Genomic DNA, 19,661 nt, shown 5'->3' with positions numbered 1-19,661 from the left:
AGTCATTGTGCCAGACCCCACAGCACTTCTCTGCCCATAGTTGGCTCATGTGGTCACATGGTGTTGGTCACATGACCTGAGCGGAAGCCAGCAGCAGCAGTTCGGCAGGACTCTTCTGTCAGGACCGTAGTCTGCTCATAAACAGTCACTGCCACAGTGAAAACATCGGATACTTTTGGGTGTAGCTGTATGATTCGCCTATTTATTGTCTTTTAAAGAATTAACTTCATGGCTGCGACACGACACCGGGACTCCTCAGGTAATGTAGCGCCAACATTTAACTTTTCAATTTTTTTAATATAAAACATACAACTCACAACTCATTCGTGTTTTCGCAGGGGAGATTGTTTTGCTCGTTAATAAAACACAGTTCAGGTGTTTCTCCTCTGTATTGAAGCTGGTGTTAGAGCTGCTTTCTGGTTTCTACACGGAGCTGTTGTTTTTGTTGAGACGTCCTCAACATCACGGTTATCACATGTATGTCTGCTCTCGGTGAAGTACTGCAGTCATTATCAACAAGTATGTTTTTACATCAGGTTTATAGTGACTCTGTATTTTAATCCTCAGTGGGGTTTTTACCTCTCCATTCCTCTACTTAATACAGAAACTTTAGAGCGCAATAACAGAGTTGTTAACGTGACATCCTCATGATTATCATCGCTGCAATAACGACAGCTTGGTCGCAAATTATTGTTTACCATTACAAATCCTTCGTCATAAGACTTAAATTCACAGAACTGAAACAATTAGCTGACTAATAGGTCAGTTGCCTGGCAGAAATGTATTATTATTTTTGACAATCATTTAAGTATTGAGTCTTTTTTTATGCAGAAATGCCAAAGATTCACTGCCTCCATGTTCTTAAATGTAGAGATTTACTGCATTTCTCCATTTTATGTCAATATGAGTTTAGTACCTCAGACAAATCAAGAATATATTTTGGGTTCATTGAACTTGTGATAACTTGTGTAGGGTGGCATTGTGGTGGAGTGGTTAGCTCTGTTTCCTCACAGCAATCAGGTTCTTCTTTCTGTGTGGAGTATGCATGATCTCCTGTGTGGGTTTCCTCCACGTTCTCCAGTTTCCCCCCACAATCCAAAGACATGCAGGATAGGTGAATTGGAAATTGCCCATAGGTGTGAATGTGAGCGTGAATGGTTGTTTGGCTCTAAATGTCAGCCATGTATAGAACTGGCAACATGTGCAGGGTTTACACGAACGATGTCAGCCCCCCTTGCGACCCCGAACGGCCAATGAATGAATGAATGAATGAAGTTGTGAAGGTCATTTTTTCATATTCAGTTTCTGATATTTTAGACAAAGAGGCTGGCTTACCTTCAGTTACATGTATGGCAGACTAGAATAATTGAATGACCCTTTGCACCAAGTCAGCTGACTGAACATCAGTGCTGATTGGGGAACTATACTGCCGCGTCCCATGTGTGAATTACTCGCCCAAGTTTCAGAGGTTGCAGTGGTTGTGTGATTTCTTTGTCTAAAAGAGACTGTTGTTAAATCTCTCTCCCATTAAGACCCAGATGCTACACCACCACCACATCTAAACGGCCTGACTCTTTCACACATAATAATAGCTCTTTCATAAGCTCCTCTCATGCATGGTTGAGTGAGTCTGTAGTTTTTTGCAGGATTGTTTTTTTTTTGGTAGATGAAGTAGGACTGCACTGAGAATATCGACCCTCTGTATTGGGAGGCTTACTGACTTTTTAAGCCTGTGAAATGTGGTTGAAAGCCCTGAAAAAAAAAAGTTAGTATGTAGACCTTGAGTTGAGATGTTTTTGTATTGTGTGTTTGTATTTTAATAACAACTTGTGTTTTCATGATCAGCTCTGAGGAGCTTTGAGACACACATACAGACTAACGCCTGCTTCATGTAGCATAGTACTAGCACAGTATATGATCAGGAAGCTTCAAGTTAAAGGGTCAGCGAACCCTAACCCAAGTTACAAAAACATTTTACTTCCTAATGGTATCTAACTATGTATGTGCAGAGGTTTTGAGATAACTTTTTCAGATTTTTCCTGCCACCCCCAGTATAATTATATGCCATTAGAGGTAAGTAAGAATATACACGATGTACATATTTTCTCTTGTAATTAGGCTGAATTGACCATTTAAAACTGTATGATCGGGTTTATTTTTCTCTTCCTCCGCTGATAGTCGAGTGGTCATAGAAAAGTGATGTTAAACACATTGCTGCAAAAGAACGAGGCATTTCAAATTTCACAAAAAAGATATCGTCCTTCCAACATCTAACCTAGATTATCAGTATGTCATCTGTTTTTTTTTTTGTTCAAGATGTCTCCTTTAACTCAGGTAAAAGTGGAAGTTTTGGACTCTCCGCCTGTGGGTGGCCTTCTGCTCTGGACTGCCAGACTAGATCCAGGCACTGATACCAAGTTGTTGACAGATTTCTTGTTATCGTAAGGATTTTGATCGACAGCGAGGTAGCTACATCAGTGCTTCTGCCATCACTCCACAGGCGGCGGTGAACCGGAAGAGCCAGATATTTTCACAGATTTATTCAGCTTGAGCGACTCAAAGTGTCAAACATGGTGGCACGGTCAGTAGCCTGCACCCACTTTTGTTTGTCCGATTGTTATCTGCCGTGACGATCGACACGCAAAAAAATATGTGTGCAGTCTGAAACGTTAAGTGGTTGGATTCATTTGGCTGCTTTTCATGCTTCTCACCGAGGCACGCAACCCCTGTCAAAGCCAGGGCACCTCGTCCGCCTCCTTTGTAGCCGAGTTAATGAAAATGCTGTCACTCACAGCAAATTTTGTTGAAGTCAAATGCTCGTGGATTTTATTCATACAAATACAGCTAGAAATTCTCACAGGTTGATAACGGGTGTTGGTTAATGTAGAAAGTGAACCATAAGAAAATGGGTTTGTTTACTGTTGGCAAACAAATCATAAAATCTCCGGTTACAACTGTTTTCCTATGCTGAGTCACGCACAGTAAGCATTTCCGTCAAACTTGGTTTCCAGATATTGAGCAAAAAAACAAGGTAAAGACTTAAAGATTTGAGACTTAGTTTAAGACCGTGTAAGGCGCAGTTAAACTAAACTAAAACTAATCACCTGCCTCGGTGTTAAAGATATTTAAATCTGTGGAGATGGATAGTTAATGTTATGCTTGTTTGAAGCTGCAAGCCATTCTTTTCTTTTCTTTTCTTTGTTTGGGCCACATGAATTTAACGTAAAGGGCAACTCCACTTCATGAAAGTCTGTTTATAGGTCTTAAGGAGTGCTGCTGCATATGTGAAAGAAGTTGTGTAAAGTGTTTGTGGCTCCAGAGGGAGCGATGTTTAAAGTGATGTCACTTGAGTCAATGTTAGTTGGGTCTGAAAATTACAAGATTAAGAACTTTTAACAAAGTTAGTTTACCAGGCCTCTGTAGCTCGCTCCCCATCTCTGCTTGAGGCTAGCATAACACAGCAGAATCTCTGACCAAACAGTCACCGGACAAGTTGCATTTTGCGCCAATGTAATCGCCGGATTTTGAAAAGGAAGATAAGTGAACAGGGAAAAAAGACAATATCTCTGGTTCTGCTGCATCGATTTCGATACTGTTCCTGAAACTTTCCACCACGAGTCTGACGGTGTTGCAGGAATGCAGTGCTAAATCATTGTAGCACTCTTTTACGCAATATTCAGATACATACATAAAGCTGCATTTTGTCCACTGATCATACACAGAATAAGCCTCTGTATCTTCTTTGTGTAAGTATTAATAAACCAACACAGATGAAAACATGGAACCCATGATCACTACCAAATAGATCGATTGGTTCTTTAACACACACTAGAAAAGTGCTAAATCTGTGTAATTAATTTTCTGAGACACTTGAATGTATGTTTACATCAGTAATAAGCTTGTGTCATGAAGCAGAATTCATTGTAAATTAGTTAGATAGCTGCCTCAAGTAAAACCCAGAGGAGTCCATGTTTCAGATTTTAAAAAAAAAAAAAATGCTGATTACTCTTTTAACAGTATCAGAAAACATGAACTGCTCCAATTTAATTGTTCAGTCTTTTGACTTTTTGGTAGTGAGGCTACCCATTTGTCACATTTCATGTGGTGGATTGTTATCTATAAAAAGGAGCCTCTCCTTTTAGTAACTTGTGCTGAGCTGATCCTCTGAAGAAATAAATTATGGGTAAAGAGAGGACTCTAAGTATTGCACCATGTTGAAAAACAGGAAAACTTGACAAATGTCATTTGTGTCATTGTTTGAGTGCAGTGCAAGGAAATAATGCGCGACATGTATTTGGAGTTGTGTCAGTCCCAAACTTTTCTGTGTCATGCTCCTCTGTTGAACTTTCATCTTGTTTACAGTTAGTGCTGACTAACATTAAACATCAGTGGTGTATTCCTCTTGTTTCACTTCTCATTTCCATTGGACAGCTCTGCCCAGCTGTTGCCTTGCTTTGCTGACTTATTGTGTCTGTTGAGTTTGGATTCACCCTCAGCAGTTTATCTGACCTTGCCATGCTGACTTTGACTTCATAGTAATACTTAAATAAGGTCCCTGTGTCTGTCAAACAAAGAACAGTAAACACATGCTCTACAATCATCTCTTCGTGTGCAGCGATCAGTCGTTGGTCCAGAAAGCTAAAAACATGTGACAGCATGATTAAGCTACTTGGTGATTTGTGATTTTCCTATGGGTTGTAGTCAGGTCCTGCAGAGGTATGACACATAAATCGCCTGCTGTTAGCTGAGTCACACTTTTATGATTTATAAAAACAAATCGTGGTTAAATTGACCAGTCTGTCCGTCTCTCACTAACTTTTTCTTTTTCTCTCCAAAATCCATTTTTAAAGTTGAAATTCTTTCAGTTATATCACTAATTATTTAAAGACAAAGTCAGTTGCACACGAGTTGTAAACATTAAGTAGCAGTCCGGATCCTGAAAAGTCTTAAAAAACATGGTTTAGTTTCCTTTTTTATTTAAAAAAAAAAAAAAAAAAAAAAAGGCCTCAGCGGGATTAAAAAGTCTTAAATTGAATTCACAATAGTCTGAGATGTTTTCTGTTGCCTACAGTAGACACTGTTGTTAGTTATAATATGTTTTTGGATCAGGTTGCAGGCTGTTAGGAGACACCGCACATCTAAAAACTAAAAGTGGGATTGTTGACCTCAGACTGAAGAGTGTCGGTCAGCAGCATTAGACCTGTAGCAAACACTGTCCCTGCTGCTAGCAGCTGTAGCTAGCAGCTGTAGCTAGCAGCTGTAGCTAGCAGCTCAATGTTCTCAGTGCTGATTTTAGCAACAACCTACATGAACTTAAATAAACTGATTTATTTAAGATAATAAATCCATCTATTTTTCTGCTGCTTATTCAGGTCCGGATCATGTTAATATAATTAATTTATAGAGAGTATGATATAGTAAATGATTCTAGGTTATATTCTGCCTACTGGTTTTCAGTCATAGCTTGATACTTGGCATGATCATGAAACAGGTATTAAATTGTATATTGTATGGTATTAAAAATCTCTTGAATTTAACTTTGTGAACCCTGCAGAACTTTACAGTTACTGTTTACCACATTACACCCTTTGTAGTAAAGTCAGTAATAACCTTATACCCCTTTCCCCTATTTCTTTTTCTTTTTTTAACCATCATTAAGTTGAAATTATCTTGTCTGTGATTTGACTGCTTTTTTTTTTTGATTGGTTGGTGCAACCTGAGGCGCTAGTGTAAGGATGCTGCTACTAATTGTTTGAAATTTGATTCCTGACAAGGCTCTATGAGCTTTGTGCGAGAATCCAACACCTCATTATTCAGTAATTGAAAGTACACAATGAGGCAATACTACAGAAATTGTGGTAATAATCAAATAAGAATATAATATCTGAATAGAAGCCAAAGAATATACATACACAGTTTAACCACAAGGAAAGGCTTAAATATCAAATCAGTGTAAGTTCAACTGAAATCCCAAATACTGTCAAATATTGTGACACCTTGGATTTAGGAAAAATATTAGGCGTAAAGTAATGTGTCATTGTTTCTTAATATTTCTTAAAAGGCCTTTTTTTATTACGCTCTGGACTCTGGACTTTGTTCAACAACATGTAATGTCCAAAACATATCTCATACATACTCTCCTCAGTTTCTCTTGTTACCCTCGTCAAACCCAGCGAGGTCAGACTCCTTAGATTTGTCAGCTCTTGCCAAACCATCCCAGGAATCTGCCTCACTTCACCTGCCACACTGATGTCTGCAGTAACTAGACTTTTCTCCCTTTCACTGTCACTTTTTGAAAGGGTGCCTTAGATTCATAGTTTAACCTTGGCTTCAGATATTTCCCATATTTAAAGAGGAAGAGAGAATGAAGAAAGCATGACTCCTCTCTAAATTTAATAAAAAATAAGAAGTGTAGCAGTGTTTTCAGAAATCATGCACAGTGTAAAGACAACTGTAAAAATCACATGGTTGTTATTTTTGTGCCCTGTCCTCAGCAACATTAGCCCTATTGGCTTTGCAGCTGAAAGGGTTAAATCACACGTAAAGCCGACCTGAGCACATGTTCAGCGTGCCAGAGGGGACAGAGAGAGGTAAAGCCAGACACAGTGGGAGACAAAGAGAAGATGAAAGCAGTGAAAGCTGAAGACAGACTTCAGACTCTGGCACACTTGTGGTGCTGACAGGTTGCTGTTGCTGCAAGTCGTCTGTGTCTGTGACAAGAAGGTCAAGTAGAGTTTTGCAGGAAATGACGAGACTTAGGCTCAGCACTTTGGAAAACCAGTTCAATTCATGTAAATGATGCTTTCCTGTTCAGCCAGTTGGTATAGTCACTGTTGTCTCATATGGCAATGCTAACAGACTTGTTTGGTCAAAAACTTTAGTACTGAACAATTTTAAATTTTGACTTGATGAAAAGATGAAGATTCAGGGGATGACCAAAGTTATTACGATTCATCCAGAGGGCAACATGAATGTCTGTCATGGAAATCCATCAAACGGTTGATGAGATATTCCAGTCAGGACCAAGGTGGTGGAACGACCAACATTGCCATCCTTGGAGCCGTTTCTAGCAACCAACTAAAAATAAACACACTTTATCAAATTAAATGTTAACCTTTAGGGGGAAACAAGCACAGGCGCTACCTTGTATGAGAAATGCTATGTTTTTTAAAAAGCGTGGCTGTTGTTATTTAGACCATCATCCACTAACTAAATTGACCATGACATGAGATGCATCAGGATCAGGGTGGCTCACCTCAGCTAAAGAGTTTCTAAGAAGAAACCCTGAAAGCAGTACTGACTCTGAGCCACATCTGCCACACTCAATAAACACCAGCCTGAATGGGTTAAACAAATAAGACAGTATCGATCGTAATGAGGAGGGAAAGACAGTAATGTTAATTTAGAAGAATCCGTCTGTCACTAATTGCTGAAAGAGTAATGTGCATGGTGGGTTTGGCTTGAAAATGTTGACACATACCAATGTTCAGAGTAAATGTAGTATGTGAATGAAGAAAATCTAAATCAGAAGATGTAGAAATGGAATTTTAAGGAATTTACCAATATTGATATTTAAAAGTTAAAATGATCAATTAAAATGATGTGGGCTGTTATTAACTTTCTACATAGACTGATAACACAGAAACACATTTGCCAAGGATCCCTTTGTTCTTTGATCCTTGTGTTTGTAAAGCAACTAAGATATGTGTTAGTTAGTGTTTCTGAACTGCCTCATGAATCTTTGGCGTTTCTGTAATCTCTTGTTACTTATTGTGCGGCATTTCATATTCGATGTGTGGCTCTTAAATAATGATGACATGCAGGACTTTGAGTACTCGTAGCTCATTGGGAGCTTGTACGTCAGGTGGAGATTTTCTCAGTCTGCTTGTCTTTGAGTATTAGTCCTGATCAAAGATTAATTCAGTACTTTTTTAAATTAATAAATCATTTTGACCAAGATGAAATCTTGATCAAAATTTGCATGAGCATGAAGAAACAAAAACACTGTTTCATTTTTTTTCTCCTCCAGAACGAGAAGGCCTGTCCTCCTCTGTGACTCACTACGGCTCCACAGACAGCAGCGGCGAGTATGACCATCACAGTGGCAGTCATGGCAACAACCACAGCAACCATCAGTTTCCCACGACGGGAGCAGGTCATTGGGTTGGGGCTGATCAGGAAGAGGAAGCTCTTCGCAGGAAGCTTAAATACTTCTTCATGAGTCCTTGTGATAAATATCATGCTAAGGGCCGCAAGCCTTTTAAACTGATCCTGCAGCTGCTCAAGATCATTATTGTCACAGCTCAGGTACATTGCTCTTTTTTCTCACCACAGCATTTTTATTATCAGGGCTTCTGATCCCATATTTTTTTTAGGTTAATATATGTATAATATATTTATATAAGGTTTATGCCCTGACTCAGTTTGTATGAACTCATTGGTCTTACAGTTTCATACAGTTCCATATTAACTCTTTGACATATAGGACAGAGTGCTGTTTCCTGAGGAATATTTGTTGTTTAATGTTAACGGTGCCCCAATTCCAATTGGTTAATTGGTTAAACTTTGCATTCATTTCATTGTTGTCTTCTGGCACCTAAAAAAGATTACAAATCTTGAATAAACACCATTGTACCATTCCAGCAGAAAACTGTAAGATATAAAAGTATTAAACAGTCTATTTACAGGTAGATAAATTTAATCCCATCTCATTTTGCCTCCGAATCACTGAAAATATAAATATTTTTTTTCTTTTAAAGAAAAATCATTGTCTACAGATCGATATGAGATACTGTGTGAAAGCCCCACATCAGTACTTTCTCAGCTTGTCTGCATGATATTTAAATAAAGTTATGTTGATATAAAAGATGCTGGCTTGCATCGGTCAGTTCTTTAGTGAACTGTGTAGTGTGGTAGTGGGAGAGGCAGCAATGTTGTCACCTCATTGTAAATAACTGTTGTAGTCAGTATTTTTTTCATTAAACTGGATCGGTGCAGAAGTCTCATCTTTACTTCCTGTGTGAAGAATTGATTTATGAGGCACAGAAAGACACATAGGACATTCTGATTACTTGATCGACAAGCCATTAATTAGAGCATAGTTCTTAAACACAAAGCCTGCAGTCTTAGTGTTGCACCTGGAGCGCACCGCCTCAGGGTTCCTCTCTGACTCCCACTCCTCCTCATGACATATCTCACTCTTCCCTCTCTCCTTGTTCTTTGACCTGTCAACTTTTTTCATCACCCTCCCCTCTTTGCTGCAGTTAGTGCTGTTCGGCCTCAGTAACCAGGTGGTGGTGACCTTCAAGGAGGAGAACACGATGACCTTCAAACACCTTTTCCTCAAAGACTACGATGAGTCCACAGATGACTCCTTTGCTGTTTACACGCAGAGCGATGTCTATGACCACATCTTTTATGCCGTGGAGCAGGTAAGCCCTGAGGAAAATGGGAAGCTGCTGAATTGATTAATTGATGAGTCAATCGATAGAACATTATCTGCTGTTTTGATGAAAATCGTTTGTTTCCATCATTTTCAAATGCTGTATTTTCACATTTAGTCAAACTGTGAGTGGGATGGTTTGTGGTATCAGATGTCCTCAGTTAAATCCCAACAAGATGGCTGACGGGGTGGCACACTGCTCAGTCTGGCTCATGACACTAGAATAGATGTTTGGGATATCAAAACCAGAGCCATCAATTTAAACTGTAAAAGACAGTAAAGCAATAAACGAAAGACCATCTTATTGAATCCCTGCACAGGTCAGTAGAAACTGACACTGCAAGCAGAGGCAACAGATACACGCAGAGTTTAGATAATGAGTTTTGTAAAGTTGATGCCAGAAATTCTGACCGACTTTGTGGAATACAGAACAATGCACGAAGATAGTGATTTATCTCAAAGTCATTTTGAACATTTGTGTTATTTTCCTCCAGTCTCTCTCCTTTTTCTCAGTTATTCTCCTCTCATCCTCCCCCAGTATCTGGCCTTACCAGAGACCACAGTGGGACGCTATGCATATGTCTACGATGTTGGTGTGAATGGCAGCGCGCTCTCCCTCTGCCAGCAGTACTACAAGAAGGGACGCATCGACCCAGCCAACGATACCTTCACTATAGACCCTCACATCCTCACAGGTACATGAGCTACATTCTACTGCACTGATTTCCATTAACAGCGCTAACAGTGGTAGAAAGCTGCTCTCAAGTCTGTGTAGTGTGAACTTTTCCTCTCTGTGACAAGCTGTTGATCTGTGAAATGCCACACAGTAGTGGTGGGGGTTGTAGTGGATGTAGGACATATGTGCCGTAACATAAGTTTAGTTATACCATTTATGCAAGAATTTAATAGAATTTAATTGTCACATCACATTAAGTGCACCGTGAGCATTTGTATCACTGCATGTGAACCAGAGCGGCCGATAACTAGATAAAGCCCACTGAAAGCACGGGTGCACCTCTCCTTTGACACTAAAACAAACACATGAAAAAATGGTGATAGTGCTGCAGTGACAGATCACAAGAAGAATAAATTGTTCTCAGAAGGGATGCTCCAAGCAGATTTGCATATAGTTTGGTTTCACACAGTCAGAGGTCAAGCAGAGAACAATTATCTACAGACCAGACTGTCCAGGGTGACAGTTGTTGCCTGAGGGGGGGCAACACAAACATTGACTTCAAAAGGGAACGTCTGAGTAGGAGGAATGTCTGAGGGTGCATTCTGGCTCTTACACAAGTAGCTGTGAAAGCTGGAGTGTATTCTCAAACAAAAGGCTTTTTTAGAATAAGTCCAACCACAGGAAATAAACAGCTGCAATCCAAGAGTCTTGTACAGGTTTTCATGTCACATTCCACTGAAATTAGGTGAAAATACAATGTGATATTTATTTCATTGTGTGCAGCCCCGGTCACATTTTTGGCTTCTAGTAAGTTTCAAATTGTCTGCAAAACAAATTATATTAATCATATAGATCATGGTTGCTATGGAACTGCATTACATTCACCACACTGAAGCCTTATCTCATAATTAATAACTGCAGGAAGGTTCTCTGTGTTCCTTCAGAAGCAGCAAAAACAGTACAGGATTCTTCACAGGCACAAAGTCACTCATCATGAATCATCCAGGAAGGCTTTGAGATGATCCAGCATGCAATACAGTGTGATTAAAAATGTTTACAGCAGCAATATAGCAATTTTTGACTCCACCTAATCAGGTCACTTAATCTGATGTGTTACAAAATACAATGTAGCACCTGATCCTGCAATTATGAAGATACTGAAGTCATAATAACATGATAAGGTCCACTTTATCATTGCATTTGCAAAATGGCTGTTTTTTTGTTCCCCAGAATACTGAATTATTTTGTCCTGTCATGGCATTTCATGTGAATTAATTTACCTTTTGTCAAAAATCTAGTGCTGGCCTTTTTATGATTTTTATCTGTTGTAAGTGAAGCAAGCAAACTAGAGGTGATTATGAACACCAATGGGAACACTTTACTTTAACCCCCCTGCCCCTATTTAGCATTTATAAGCAGTGTATATCCCTCTAATACATGGTTTATACTATGTGTGACATACTATAATGTGCTTATAAACAGATATGTGTTTATGTATTTGTCAACAGCTATACGTTATCATGTGGCATACAAACAGATAGTGAAGGACAATAAAGTAAAACACAGCTGTAGTGATATAAAATATGTCTTCATAGTAAAGGTTATAATGGTTGACAAATACAATACATTAATATTTCATAAATCATTTGATAAATGTTTGTATAGTGCTTATAAATGCTAAGCAGGAGGGATTAAAGAAAAGTGTCACCATTTCCTATTTGCTGGTCAAAGGTTTCTTACTTCCTCATGTTAGTTTGTGTTTGAGTTAAATTAGACCAATTTAAGAGGAAGTAAGATCAACAGTGGGAACGACATCATGTCAACATCTTTCTTATCCTCGTATCACTCGTACGTCAAATGTTTCTTTGTGATCTGCTACTTCTAATAATGCTGACAAGATTTCATATTTGTTTATATTTTGTATTCACTATGTAGAAAAGGAACAGCAAAATGCCAGAGATCAGAAATCCCCCTCTTTGATTTTAGCTTCAGAATATCCCAGTGTTTACTCAACGTGGCATTTCTCTTCCTGTTCTCCACCATCTTCAGACTGTGTAGGTGTGAACCCTCTGTCGGTCCCTCCGGCTCCACTCGGCAGCAGCTACAAGAACTTTACGCTCAAGTTCCACAAGTAAGGCTTCATTTTTCGCATGGCTTTGGCTTCCCCTCGTTTGGCCTCTACTGCCAAGATTATCTCTGTAATATCTGATGACAACCAGTCGCTTATCTCTGCTGCAGACGCACGTTCAAGCATGTGTACAAGGACACTGATACAAGTTTAGATACAAAAACACACACATAGTTCGCTGATTCTGATTCATGCCTGTCTGATCATTTTTAGGCATCAATAATCTTATTGTGTGCATGAATGCATAGAAATATTTCACTTGAACAAATGAAAAATGTGAAATTAACAGTGAACAAATAAACAGTGCTTAGGCCCCTAATCAATTAAATCCCAACGAGATCGCTGATGGGGTGGCGCACCGGTCAGTGAGGTCATCACATCATGACACTAGAAAAGATGTTTGATGCAACAACTAGTGGGATACAAAATGATAATTTAATGAATCCCTATACAGGTTAGTAGGATTGACACCATAGACACTGGCACTACAAACCAGTGTTCACCTGTTACCAAGCTTCCCTCTCAATTTCCATCTGTCTGTTTCATATTTTTCAAGGCTCATTAATGTCACCATAGAGTTCAAGTTGAAGGCAATCAATATACAGACCATCATCAACAACGAGATCCCAGACTGCTACACTTTTTCCGTAACGGTGAGTACAAATGGTAGAGACATATGAATGGTTGATCCAAAGGTAATGTCTGATGGGTTGATTCCAGAGGCTGTCATGTACCCAGACAGTTGATGGTTCGGTTCCCAGCACTGCTGAAGGGCATTTACTGGACATGTCTTGGATTATTTAGTGTATAGACAAATGAATGAATTGCTGAGCTCAACACAGAGTGAGTTATTCTATGAAAACTCCAAACAGACGATACAAGACAATTTGTTCCATTTAATATAATGGGACTGAATGAGACTTTTCAGGTGAAGTTTCTTGGTTGTCAAAAGGAGATCCTGGATTTGTAATAAAGAGACATGTCTTTAGGTATACGGTCATGCCCTAAAAAAGATTGATTAGTCAAGTTATCATGTTGATTAGACTTATACAGTTATCATACATATTTTAGTTTAGTTGTTCTGAACATTTATCTTTCTTACTCATTGAGCATTATGTTTGACTTTCATCATGCAACACTATGACAAACAATATGACAAATAACACAGATCAAATTTGCACCACAATATTTGACTTATGACAAATTAAACTATTACACATTCTATTAGATCATACTCCGTTGTCTGAAATACATGTCAAAAAGTACAGTTCCAAAGGAAATGAATTGTTGTGTCGGCCTCCTTTCTCCTCCAGATAGTTCTGGACAACAAGGCTCACAGCGGCAAGGTGAAGATCCGGTTAGAAAACCAGGCATCAATAAAGGAGTGTAAAGACCCGAGCATCTCTGGACATGGTGAGACAGCACGTGAGCGGATGGTTGGGGCTCTTGAGAACAGGTGTGAGCAGCATGTGATATAAGACTCATAGCAGTCAGAGAAATGCTGCAAGTGAAAGAAACGGGATGTAAACTTGAAGGTGGTAAGGAACATGAGGATGTTAAAAGTTGGTTACAGTTACCATTGCTAAACCAACATGAAGTTTCAGTACATGAAGTTATTTATACAGCCGTACTTAACAAGGGGGGTGCACTACTGCCAGATTGAAGTGAAAGACTGTTAACAGCTCTGTTTTTTGTTGTTTTTTTTTGTCTCCCTTTAAACCCCCAGCTGACAGCTACTCACGCGTAGCTTTTGATATCACCGTGGCTCTGGTGTGCATCGTGTCACTGCTGCTCTGCGGACGCTCCATACTGCGAGGCATCATGCTGCAACAGGTAAGGAAAGTCTGCTACAACCAAAAGAGAGGAAAACATACGACAGAATGAGGGCTCTGAATAAGAGCGTCGACTCAAGCCAGCCCAAGCAGAATCAGGCTTTAGATGGTGAGAATGCTGAGTTAAAATCAAGGGGAAAAGTGACTGAATGTGTGTAGTTAATGTACATAAACGTACAGTCAATAAACCTCTTACTGCATATACCCTCATTCTTCAATTTGGCCTTTCCCTCTCACTGTCTCTGTGTTTTTCAGGAGTTTGTGCAGTTCTTCAAGGAAACTCTGGATCGTAAAGTGTGCTGGGGAGACCGGCTTGAGTTCATTAATGGCTGGTATATCCTCCTTATCGTCAGCGATATCCTCACCATCACTGGCACTATTATCAAAGTCGGCATTGAATCTAAGGTGTGTCCTTCTTACCCCTACACCATTCAGTGACGACATCTGCCACAGTAGTTCTTGTAGTTAGTTTCTTACAGTTTAATGTGCTATATGTAAAGGATAATACCTGATAAAGGAGGCAAACCGCTTTGCATTGCGTTGGGTGCTTCTTAGCTCTGAGGCATCCATTATAATCTTGAACCTACAAACTTGAAGGAACTTGTTATCCCACCTATACCGTGGCCTGATAGCAACAAAATGCTAATCTCAACAACAGAGATTGGCAGCGTCTTCTGATACATGATGTTAAACTAACTGTCCAGCAGAGATAATGTTACACACACTCCCTCACTCTCACCTGTGACTTCTCCACATTTATTTATTTCCTGTTCAGTTTTGGGTGCCTTTCCTCTGTGGTCTTCTTTCCTTTCCTCTGCAGGTGTCCGTCAGACTCAGGCTTCCAACTAATGTTATTTAGCCGCTGTATTTAGTTCCAGTTTACTCTTTGTACGGTGTATTTGGACTTCCAGATTTACACAAATATAATAGGCTAATAATGAGCAATATTTTATAGACGAGTCTTGTGTTCATTGTCAAGCTGGTATCTCTTCTTTTCTCCTGTCAGAACATGTCCTCCTATGACCTCTGTGGTATCCTGTTGGGGACCTCCACACTTCTGGTGTGGGTGGGAGTCATCCGCTACCTCACATTCTTCCAGAAATACAATGTAAGTCTCAGATTCACTGGTATGCGACAACTGATATTGTTGTAACTTGCTGCTGATTTAATAACTGTTGAGAAGGTGAGAAAATGTTCCTCTGCTCTCTCACACACTGTGATTTGATCTGTGCGATGTCTCTGTGCCTCCTACAGATCCTGATCGTCACACTTCGAGCAGCGTTCCCCAATGTGATTCGGTTCTGCCTCTGTGTGGCCGTCATCTATCTGGGTTACTGCTTCTGTGGCTGGATCGTCCTGGGACCATACCATGTCAAGGTGAGTAAAACTGAAACCCTTGTAGACAGGAAGGTAATCAGTGTAGTTAAACTACTGAATTTAAAATGTTAAAAATGTGTTGTTTAGTGTAGTCGAATATTTCTGTTTCTGTCTCTTTCCCTTCACATGCAACTCTTTGCCTACCTCAGATAATAGTCATGATTTATTTCAGTCTGTGACTGAATAAAAAAGGTTTGATGGAGCTTACTGTTTTCTCTCTCTCAGTTCCGTTCCCTGTCCATGGTGTCGGAGTGTCTGTTCTCCCTCATTAACGGGGACGACATGTTTGTGACGTTCGTGGAGATGCAGGAGAGCAGTACTCTGGTGTGGCTGTTCAGCCAAGTTTACCTGTACAGTTTCATCTCGCTCTTCATCTACATGGTGCTGTCGCTGTTTATTGCCCTCATCACAGGAGCCTATGAGACCATTAAGGTAGGAAAAGGGGTCGTCTTAATCCAAGTTTACCATTTCGACTGCCTGGTGTCAGAGATGTAGAATAGGGAAGACACAGGTGAAAAAAACTGAATAAAAAAAAACAACAATGATGAATTCTCATTGATTTCTACAGCACCAAACCCAAGAACCCATCCATATCACAGACCTGCACGCCTTCATAGCAGAGTGTACAGATGCACCAAGCTCTGGGAAGTTCAGGGGTCTGGAGACCTCGCCGTGCTCCTTCTTCTGCTGCTGTGACAGGTGAGGAGGAGAGGGCCGACATGAGAGCAACAACAACAATCTTCTCTGTCTCTTCTTTTCATCTTGTTGTGACATAATTTGTCAAGATGTTTCAAGTATATTTCAGTAAATAAAACAATTATGTGACTCTAAATTAGAATATATGATTATGATATGAAATATCATGACTGTAGAAAATGGTTAACATGTGCCATCTGTCTTTGATTTCCCCCCCAGGACGACGACGTACGAGGACGTCCTGCTGGTGAACTGACGTTGATCTCAGTGACCTCAATAGCCTCCCCTGCTGACCACAGGGATACACTGCACACTCCTGATTCCTAGTGTCTCTGTACAAACATACTGTGTCTGTGTCAAACCTCAGCACTCATCTGAAGGAGTCACCGCCATCAGCCGGACCAGCACTCTGTAGAGGGAGTATGTAACAACAGTCTTTTCATTGGACCTATTGTTTTTCCTGTCCTTGACTCCATGAAGAAGAAACTGAGGACTGATCAGAGGCTGGACTTGTCCTCTGTATGAAGAGGAAGACAAGGCAGCATCATGGATGACTAATGCAAATACATTTCTCTGTTCCTTGTTGGTATTTAAAACAAGTATCAGTATTTTTTCTTATGTATTTAACAATGCACAATGCTGAACCAGGAAAAGGACCTGTTGTAAAGATACTAAGTGGGTACAACTGCCATGATGAGGACTGCAGAAGAGCATACATGGTGCTGACTGTTTTTATTTTTGTGTTTTTTGTTTTACTATAGTATTTCAAATTCAGTTACCTCTTGAGGACAGGGCTCTTAAAATGAGGCATTTATACATCTCACAAAACATATCCACTGTTTTCTCCTTTTTACCAAAACCCATTTTGAAATAGTGTTCTTTACGGCAAAAACGACTCAGCAGAGGACACTAGAATCACACTGGGACATGTAAATGTATACAGTATGAGAGGAAGAAATCCACCTTCTAGTAGTCTGTCTTTATTTAAGACAATCAGGGAGATGACTTCCAGAAAAATACTGGAAAACAGGACCACAAACAGATATACAGAATGCGGGTTTAGGTGTTGACTTGACTCGATTTGTTTGCTCTACTATGAGCTGCACCTACAGTATAAAGTTTCAAACAGCTTCTCTAGCTGCGCTTCTACTGCACAAGCATCATTTTGCCTTCAAATGTGGATCTTTGTTTTGTTTTTGTTGCTGCACTTGATTGCTGTAGTAGATTGTGTTGCATTTATCTGAGTAAAGATCAATACAGTGGGATGCACTCACTCACTAATGAAGCACTCAGCATTGCCTGTGGTCAGCTACAACAAGGAAAGCTGCTCTCCAGAGCCATATGCATGTTTCTTTAATGATGCCAAAGTTCAGAAGGTAGAAATCTGACCCCCTTTCTCCATCTCTTTACAGCGCTGACGGCTATCAACAAATAGCATCCGACTTGTTTAGTCTTTAGGGAAAAAAACTTGACTTGCCTTACAAAATTGAGCAGGGGTTTGGGGTAGATAACAAGAAGATATAATGATGGCAGAAAACGTATTTGTAGAGCTGCTATAATGTCTTGCCATGTCTTCATAATTATGTCTTGTCTAAAACTGTAGACCAGTGACCGGATCTTTAGTGGACGCTTGAATAACTTTATTTCTCTTTGTCTATGTACCGCATAAAACGCACAGTAGTATAGGGAGTCTCACAGTCTGGACTCCAGAAGGTGTTTTTAGGACAATAGTTTATTTTGTTAGGGAGAGATGATTTGATTTTAGCAGTAACAGGTTAATTGAGTGTAAGATGACAGTATTTTTTTAGTCATCTCATATTCTGTCTTATAAACAAACACATGTCACATTTAAGCTAATTATTCGTAGGGACTTTGGCTCGAGATGACAAATGTGTGCCAAATGTATCCAAGGCCTTAACTTTAAATGGTATTACATGCATGTTTATATTATCTAGTACCTCTCCTACAGTTTGAAGGTATCATGTTTTTTATACAAATAATATGCACTTGTACTTGTGAAATGCAAACATGAAGTCATCTACATGGTGTCATATGTTGCCAATCTACTGATTAAACTTTCCCGGGTCATCTTTGATATTAAAACTGTTTTTGGAAGACTATACAGATTATGTGTTAGTTTCATTCAAACACAGTTCCTTTGAATCATCAGAAGAGGGAGCAAGTAGTTAATGTGTGTGGATACCGATTCATGAAACACAGCACCAAAGGACTATAAGTTTATTTTTCTACTTGAAGACAGAAAGGGCACATTAAGGACATAGAAGAAACAATGATTCGTGATTTTGTCTAAAACATTGTCAAACACAGCGCTTGTGAATGTTTTAGTCGCGACGCTGCAGCACAAAGCTCTGTGGAGGGAAATTACAATTCTGTTTTTTGTTTTTTTTATGTCAGAACAGTCCAATATGATGAACTCATTTCCTGGTTATTGAGCTCTCCGAGCAAGGCTTGGCAGCTGATGTAGCACATCTTTGCTTTCCACCCACTTAACCTGATATCATCATACATTATGTACCGCTCTCGATGGTTCGTGTTGGGAGTGTGTGTGGGAGAAGCAAAGGTACGGTTCATAGTTTAATGCATCTCATAAACATGTTTCATTCATCTTCCTAGAACAGAGAATAATCCTTTTCACATGATGAGAGTATATGTCAAACTACTCTAATTGTGCTATTGATTCACAATGAAAGCCCAGAGGAAAACTCTTGCTCTAGAAGCTGCTAATCAGTTGTAGATTCAGTGTGCTGGTGTCAGGTGTGGTTCTTTGTTAATGCCAGTTTGATCGCAGCTTGAAATAAAATGTGCTCCAGTCAAGTGTGACTTGCTGTTTGAACTTCAGGGACTTGTATTTTAACAAAGCACCTCAGATTAAAAAGAAAAAGGCAGATCTGTAGCAGCAGCAGCAGCAGCAGCAGCAGCAGTTTCCTCTTCCTTTTATTCAGTGAGTCACCGAATCTGCAGCCGCTTGACATTGTGTTTGGTGTGTCAGTCGGTGTGTGTGTGTGTGTGTGTGCGGCCTGCAGAGTGTGTTTTATGCTACAGGCAGAGTGTGCAGCTGTCTTCACTGCAAGATGTTTGGGCAGATGGGTGACCAGACCACACTAAAGAAAGAGATTTAAAGGAAGTCAAGTCTGTATAGTCAAGTATAACACCCCCTCAGTCTATCCTAATTCTGTTTTTACCAGAGCACAGCACTGAGCCACACCCTTGTGTAACAACATTATGAAGCAATCTGAAATGGATGGGCAGGATGTGAGGAGATTAACTAGCTTTTTCAGCGCAGTGATATAATGATGGATGCCATTAGTGCCTAGTTTAGTCAAATAAGAAAAGGAGGCTAAAATGGTTTACTGACATACTTCTGGTGGATCCACATGCAAGAGCCGGTTTCCTGTGGCAAGAGCTTCACATGTAGTTTTTGGATTCAGATTTGCACAAACTATGTAAAATTACTTGGTGAAAATCAGCTGATCAGCTTTTAAGTGACCT

The 19,661-nt window shown here is 39.8% G+C and overlaps 1 protein-coding gene across 1 annotated transcript; it reads left to right on the top strand.

The window, feature by feature from the left end:
- Window positions 1-94: 94 nt before the first annotated feature.
- mcoln1a (mucolipin TRP cation channel 1a) lies at window positions 95-18,271 on the top strand. The gene is made up of 14 exons (XM_056372837.1): window positions 95-259; window positions 8,030-8,307; window positions 9,264-9,431; window positions 9,981-10,137; window positions 12,168-12,249; window positions 12,803-12,899; window positions 13,560-13,659; window positions 13,973-14,079; window positions 14,334-14,483; window positions 15,085-15,186; window positions 15,333-15,455; window positions 15,681-15,887; window positions 16,024-16,154; window positions 16,371-18,271. Exons 1-14 carry the CDS (start codon window positions 229-231, stop codon window positions 16,405-16,407), a joined length of 1,770 nt encoding a protein of 589 aa, XP_056228812.1. The 5' UTR covers window positions 95-228; the 3' UTR covers window positions 16,408-18,271.
- The last annotated feature ends 1,390 nt before the right edge of the window (window positions 18,272-19,661 follow it).

This window comes from Seriola aureovittata, chromosome 3 (genome assembly GCF_021018895.1).
Source record: "Seriola aureovittata isolate HTS-2021-v1 ecotype China chromosome 3, ASM2101889v1, whole genome shotgun sequence".
NCBI lineage: Eukaryota > Metazoa > Chordata > Actinopteri > Carangiformes > Carangidae > Seriola > Seriola aureovittata.
Note: the sequence above shows the minus strand (reverse complement) of the source record. Positions and strands in the feature narration are given on the sequence as shown.

Bases quoted from the DNA above. Each gene is read 5' to 3' on its own strand.
- mcoln1a (XM_056372837.1), top strand. From the start codon at position 229: ATGGCTGCGACACGACACCGGGACTCCTCAG. The intron at 12,250-12,802 runs GTAAGGCTTCAT...ATATTTTTCAAG, and splicing joins TTTACGCTCAAGTTCCACAA to GCTCATTAATGTCACCATAG. The intron at 15,187-15,332 runs GTAAGTCTCAGA...TGCCTCCTACAG, and splicing joins CATTCTTCCAGAAATACAAT to ATCCTGATCGTCACACTTCG.